Genomic DNA, 6,917 nt, shown 5'->3' with positions numbered 1-6,917 from the left:
ATGGCCGTTTTACGTGATATACAGTCTACCACACTAACAGTAATGGATTATAGGAATGTAGCCCGGGAAAGCAGAAGTCCCCTCTGGTCCCATACCTTCATCTTCATTGTTCTCCGTTTGGTGTGAGGTCTTTCTTTAGATCTTATGAACACGCGTACAGGGTGTCTTCTAACTGGAAATAGGATTGGGCGTTCATACTGTTCTGCACTTGACACATCAGTGCATATACCACTTGTCTTGTTTGTTGTTGTTGTTGTAATCACTACATAAGATTCTGGGACGTAAAGGCTTGAAGGTAATCAAGCGGCCATCCAGCTCAGAAGCAACAAATCCCACATGGAAGAAGCACACCAGCCTGTGTGACCATGAGGTGTCGAAGGGATCAGGTATAAGGCATCATCTGAACAAAAAATCTTACCATAGTGAATGATGGGGGGAGTGTGGAGTGGAGGCCCAAAGCCCATTAGTAGGCCACTGGAGATCCCCTTGCAGAGGGGTCTCGGGGAGGAGATGAGCCAGTCAGGGTGCGATGTAACAACGATGAGAAATACAACTTTCCTCTAGTTCCTAAATGTTTCCTCCCCGCTCCCACTACCATGACTCGAATTCGACCTTGCAAGTCTGGCTAGACCAGAGGAGGTACACTGGTACAGATAGGAACTGAAAATACAGGGAATCCAGGGCGGATGAGCCCTACAGGACCAGTGGTGTGAGTGGCGAAACAGGGAGGGTAAAGGGAGAATGGGTAGGAAAGAGGGAACCGATTACAAGGAACTGTGTGTGACCTCCTCCCTGGGGGAGAGACAACCAAGAAGTGGGTGAAGGGAGACATCGGACAGGGCAAGATATGACAAAATACCAATTTATAAACTATCAAGGGCTCATGAGGGAGGGGGAGCGGGGAGGGAGGGGGAAAATGAGGACCTAATGCCAGGGGTTTAAGTGGAGAGAAAATGTTTTGAGAATGATGTACAAATGTGCTTTACACAATTGATGTGTGTATGGATTGCGATAACAGTTGTATGAGCCCCTAATAAAATGTTTTTAAAATTTTTTTTTAAAGATTCTGGGAGTGGAGGTAATGAGTGGCATGTCCATGTGTCCTATTTTTCACTCTGATGTGTTGCTGTGATCCACGTCCTCGTATCTATATTCCTACCCTCTGGTCTGAGGATTTGTGACATTGAAAAGAAAAAAGGGGGGGGACAATTTTGACTCACAGTGACCCCATGGGGATCAAGGTCAAACTGTGCTCCAAAGGGTTTTCAATGGTGTGATCTCTCCAGGGAAAGGTCTGTTAAGAGCTTCCCTGTGTGTTAGCGCTGAGCTGTCCCACAGGATTCTCTTGGCCGTATCCTCTACAGAAGCAGACTGCCAGGCCTTTCTTCCGCAGTGCCACAGGGTGAGTGCAAACCAACCTTTCGTTTAGTAATTGAGGGCAAATCACATGCACTACCCAGGAACTTCACCCTAATACCCTAAAAGCAAGAAATAAGCTGGGGTCAGGATGGACTGAAGGACCTGAGGGATGGGTCTGAGGTCCCAGGATCGCCCCAAGTCCCGGGTGACTCCGGTTCTAGCCGGGTTTCTCCCCCGGTTTCCCTGTTCTCTTGGACAAGTGACTTGTCTCCCTGGCACAGGGTTTATGCCCCAGCACAGAGTGGGGACCAGATGAAATAACGGTAGGGGGAATGGATTGAAAAGGTAGGCGCCACCTTTGAAAGGAAGATGAATTTTTGCAAAACAAAGAGAAAATGGGCAAGAGAGAGTCCATACTGGCCTGGGAGATTTATTTTGGAAGACTCCCCGAGTGCAGGGAAAATGAGCAATGTCTAAAACTCCACTGAGAAGTCACAGGTTAAAGCTGTTCCCACTCTGGCAGGCAGCACCACCACGCCTGCTGCCCCGAGAGGTGCTGGCCTCCAGTTGCCAGACTCCCATCCCTCTTGGCTCTCCAGTGGGGCGATTGTGCACCCCCACCCAGGGGATGCTTGGTGGTGTCTGGAGACATTCTGGTTGTCACGACTTGGGGACATGCTGCTGGCAGCTAGGGGGCGGAAGAGGTGCTACTGAGGCAGCCCTCTGTGCAGATAGCCTCCCACTGCCCTGGGGGGCATCGGTCCTCAATACCCACAGTGCTGAAAAAGCCTGCTGCGGACACGGCACTCGGGCCACAGGTCGGTCACGGGCCCCAGGAGCTGGCCACATGTGACAGGCCCACGTGGCATCCATGCATCCACGGCTCTCCATCCTTCACGTCCATCTGGAAGCCTGTCTGCCCACATACGTGGGGCCGTGCAGGCCTGGAGCAGGACAGGGTGGGGATGAGAGGAAGGCAGCATACGGGGCCCAAGCCCGCGTCATATTTTAAAGAAGAGTTTTTTCCGGAGGAAATTAAAACAGCCCGGCATCTGCTTGTACTTCCCTTTCTCGGAAACAGCGTTGGCCACCTGTGAAGACAGTGCACGGGGTCTGTGAGCGCTCGCCGCTGGCAGAAGAATGAAGAGAGCCAGACCACATGGTCGCCAAGAGATCAATACTGCCCGGTCCCATGTGCGTGAGATAAGCCAGCCATGGGAGCTTCAATACAGTCCAGGGAAAATGCCATTCTCTCTCTGTTCCTTTTTCCCGTGACCTCTGTAAAGCCCCCTCAGGTAGAAACCAAAGGTCACTGGTGGTTCCTGGGGGTAGGAAGGTTAAGCATTGGACTGCCAGGTCGGTGGTTCAAGTCCACCAGCTCCTCTGTGGGAGAACAATGAGACTGCCTGCTCCCCTAGGGGTTGACATCCCTGGAGACCTAACAGGGTCGCCATGAGCCGGGATGGCCTCGAGGGCAGTGGTACACGGAGGACAGGGGAGTCTGTGGCTGGGACTGGGCGGTGGTGACTTTAAGGAGAGTGGCGGGAGCAGGGCAGAGAGATGTCTGAAGAACAGCATCGCTCTCTCGTTGTGAACCTGTGAGTTGTGTCAATCTAAAACAAAGGTCTTACCATGTTTCCATTCTGGAAAAAGAAGGGGGGAAAGGCTAAAATGGCAGTCTCCTGCCATGTAGAGAATAATCACCTTCGTTAAATATTTTAAAATCTCAAAATTTCATACAGCTGTACTGGAAAAGGTCAAAAAGTCAAAAGTGCGTGTTAAATAGATGGCTTTTTTACCACCACCCCCTCCAATAACGTTCAAGTTCTGCTGAATGTGAAGTGGGGAGCAGAGAGCAGGGGCGGGTGCAGAAGGCCAGGCCTACCCCAGACAGGCCCTCCCCACCCCTGTGGCCCCAGCTGCCTGAGGGTCACAGCCCAGGACCAGGCGAGGGGCAGGCACCCCTGGGGCTGCACCCACTGCCCTGTGCTGCTCTCCTCTCTTCTGCTCGGCTCAGCGACACACAGGACTGCCACCTCCCTCAGGAGACTGGGTGGCCCCCGTCCTCCACCCTCTCCCGTGACATGAGCTACCTCAGCAGCACAGGAGGGACCCCCAGGCAAGGATGAGGTTCTGAACCTCTGCCTGGAGTGGGGTGTTGACCAGAGGAAGGCTCCGTCAGGGCCTTCTGAGAAGGACAGTACCAATGGAAACCTGGTTCTTAGAGATGGAGAGCCGAGGACGACTGGGTGGGGGGAAGGGTTGGGGGCAGCCTCATGGCCTGCCTGCCTGGGTGCTGTGGTTGGCCGCAGCCATCCCATCAGCCTAGGGCTTCAGCAAAGCCCTCAGGGAAGAGCCATCCTGGGGACCCCCAAAGGGCAAATGTCACCCTGTAGGCAGTGTGTCTCACGTTCAGAGAAGAGGGAGCATGGGCTCCCCGACAAGCCATGGGGCAGGCGCACAGGGGAATACTCCTGCCCGCTGTGTGTGGGCTTGGTGCTGCCTCAGTCAGGCCGGCGCCCCACTCCCAGCATGCACCCCCTCCAGCAGGCAGGCCAGCCTCACCCTGAGCAGGAGGGTCTGCAGGTCCTCGGAGTCAGCCCACTGCTCAAAGACGCTGTCCAGGGTCTCGATGTACCAGGAGCCGCACTTGGTGTTCCTCCAGGAGACGAAGCCTTAGCAAGGGGATAGGTGGGCCTGGTGGGTGGGCCGGGGCCTGAGGATCACCCGCTCCCTGAACCTGACCCTCCTCTGGACGGTGACGCAGTCTCAGGCCTCTGTCGTCCTGTGTTACCCTCAGAGCCACCTGCTGACACTGGGGAGGGTTCCTATCTTCCCAACCAGAAAGTCAAGGCGCAGACAGGCAGGTGGCTCCCTGACAGGCCTGGCACCTTGCCACCTTGCCCAACCACCTAGCATAAGTCCCGGACAACCTGAGGGATCACTACCTTCCTGTCTGAAGAGGTGGCATGACGGCTGTGGCAGAATGAGGACCAAAGTGCCCGCCTCCTGCCCTGGACCCGCGGCAGGGGGTGGGGAAGGAGGGTCTCTTCTTTCCCACCATGGCTGCTTTGGGGCAGGTGAGAGGACCACTCACTCACCTGGGAAGGTGGAGTAGGACACGAAGATGTCGCTGGGTGTGGGTAAGCTGGCCACAGCATCCGGCTGGTCGGAGCTCCCCGGGTCTTCCGGGAAAGGGGCGGCATCGGACTCGACGTTGCTGTCCGAGGCCCTGCCTCCAGGGGACACAGAGGCCACCTCGAACCCACGGTCTTTCTGCTCTGCAGGAGGTGGAAACAAAGCAGCAGCTCATCACCGAAACCCAGCCCGAGTTCCTCTCCTTGCTTCCAGTCCCCGCCCGAGCCAGGCAGCTGCTTCTGAGCAGAGCAGCAGGATCAGCCTCCTCCTTTCTAGGACCCCCGTGCCCCGTGGGTGACGGCCAGAGTGGTGTCCTCCAAAGAGATGCGTGGAAGGTTTAACCCCCACGCCTGCGAAGGGAACCCAGTTCAGAAGCAGTCTTGAAGGTGTTATCCTTCAGCGTAAGGTGACAGCGGAGCAGGGTGGGTCCTAACCCAATTACAGAGGGGTTCATTTAAAGCAGCACGGTCCCACCGCCACCCCTGAGCCCTGGCAGTGGGGTGACAGTGCGCATCTCAGAGACAATGGCATTTGAGTGGAACAGCCCCCGGAAGCTAAGACAGTGTTCATTTAAGAAGACAGGGGAGGAAGAGGAGAGTGCAGACATGTTCCAAACACCGTGTACACTGCGGCCCACTGGGCACCTGCAGTATAGACGGGCCCCTGGTGGCGCTGTGGAGTAAGCATGGGCGCCCTGCACAGCCTCACAAACACTATGCAGGGTCTCTATGCGTCCACTCGATAGCATGGGTCCTCATAGAGAACAGATAAGAGATGTCTGGAAGGAAACACAGCAGACCTTTTACTTTTCACCAGTACAGGCCCCCTGAGTTAGTTAATTGTGCTAGCCTGGCCGATAATCACATGTGGTGCTGGTTGAAAGGCGGAGGGATAAATGGGTGGTGAAGCCTCGCCTTTCTAGTTCTCGGGTCTCTTGTTTTGTGATGGTTGCATCGGATGCAGCTGCCTTAGCAGTTCCCTGCTTCAGCTTGCAAGATGGATTTCCTACAAGACATCCCCAAGGAGAAGCCGCATGGATCTATCCCGATGCAGCCCTGGGTGCTGGAGCACCATGTGGAGACCCCTGCCAGTGCTGAGATGCTTACACGTTCACTGACTCAGCTTTCCTCCTGCAGTCGGCATTATTGCCTCTGTTTTGTGAGGTGAAGGACTTTGTGGACTGGTGTTGGGTATGGGTTAATGTTGGACTTGTGGGCTTGGACAGCATTGGGTTGGGATGTTTTCGTGATGCACATTTTCTTTGCATAAAACTCTCTCTTATACATGAGTTGCTGTGGATTTGTTTCTCCAAAGTACCCAGACTAATATACCCCCGAAGGAGCCCTGGTGGTGTGGTGGTTACACATTGAGCTGCTGACATAAGGTCAGCAGTTGGAAACCACCAGCCGCTATGCGAAGAAAGATGAGGCTTCCTACTCTCGCTCAGAGTGACCCTCACGGAAACCCACATGGGCAGTTCTACCCTGTCCAATAGGGTTGCTCTGCATCAGCATGGACTCAATGGCAGTGAGATTGGCTTTGGGTTTTTCTTATAGGCCCCTGAATGCTTTTGTTTGTTTTTTAGTGAGCAGGAACTGCCTTTGATCTTTGGAGTTTACCTGTCATTTAGTAGTCAGTTGTTATTTTAACCACATTTACGTGGTTCTTCCTCCCCACCACGGCAGACCTCGACATAAGGATGGAAGCAAACTTAAACAAAGCCACTGCAAAGCCTGCTGTACTGCAAATGGCTGGCTGCAGCACCCTGGGTCCTTTCTCCCTCTGCTCTCAGAGGGTCAGCCACACGCTGTGCTTCTCCCCGTTACAGCTGCACCAGGATTTCCCAGGCTGACTGCAGAGCCCCCTCTGAAGTCATGGTTAATGACAAGATGCTGAAGCACTTGTGCACTCACACAGCACCCCAGGGAGGGCAGAGCTCCAACGCCCAAGGGAGAGAAAGGGGCTTCCACTTCAGGGGCTAAAAGTCCAAAACAAAACCCAAAAAAAAGCCTATCTTCAATTCACATTGAGATTTGCATAAGAAAGATCCACAGGTGCCTGCCCCTCCCCACAGAAGAATTTATTTCAACGGATGGCACCGAATCCGCAGCTCCCAGAGGGACATATCTGATCTGAGCACACAGGAGCAGATGACGGGGGAGGAGGAGAGACTGGAGCACATCCTGGCCCACCAGGCCTTGGGGACAATGACCCCAATTAGAGCAGCCAGTCTACAGAGCGGACCACATGGCCAGCCCCACTATGAGACATGATGCCCCTCACTGACCCATGGCCCTGCGGGGGACAGCACCAGAGACACTGGGGAAATTGCACCCGATCTGATCATGTCACACCGAGGCAAAGCATGGGGGGGAGTGCAGCAGCAAGGGAATGCTGAAGGCAGACTTTGGGGCCAGGGC

General features: G+C 54.5%; 1 protein-coding gene across 1 annotated transcript in view; it reads right to left on the bottom strand.

Annotated features, from left to right (window-relative positions):
• Nucleotides 1-1,773: 1,773 nt before the first annotated feature.
• Nucleotides 1,774-6,917, bottom strand: part of CASP9 (caspase 9) — a 24,693-nt gene continuing 19,549 nt past the window's right edge. The window contains exons 7-9 of the mRNA XM_013005375.2: nucleotides 4,461-4,640; nucleotides 3,925-4,034; nucleotides 1,774-2,450 (exon numbers count right to left, since the gene is read on the bottom strand). Coding sequence (XP_012860829.1) covers nucleotides 2,361-2,450; nucleotides 3,925-4,034; nucleotides 4,461-4,640 — 380 coding nt within the window. The 3' untranslated portion in view covers nucleotides 1,774-2,360. The remainder of the gene's footprint in view (nucleotides 2,451-3,924; nucleotides 4,035-4,460; nucleotides 4,641-6,917) is intronic.

Source organism: Echinops telfairi, unplaced genomic scaffold (genome assembly GCF_000313985.2).
Source record: "Echinops telfairi isolate 266 unplaced genomic scaffold, ASM31398v2 ScPeMD7_7457;HRSCAF=8495, whole genome shotgun sequence".
Taxonomy (NCBI): Eukaryota; Metazoa; Chordata; class Mammalia; order Afrosoricida; family Tenrecidae; genus Echinops; species Echinops telfairi.
Note: the sequence above shows the minus strand (reverse complement) of the source record. Positions and strands in the feature narration are given on the sequence as shown.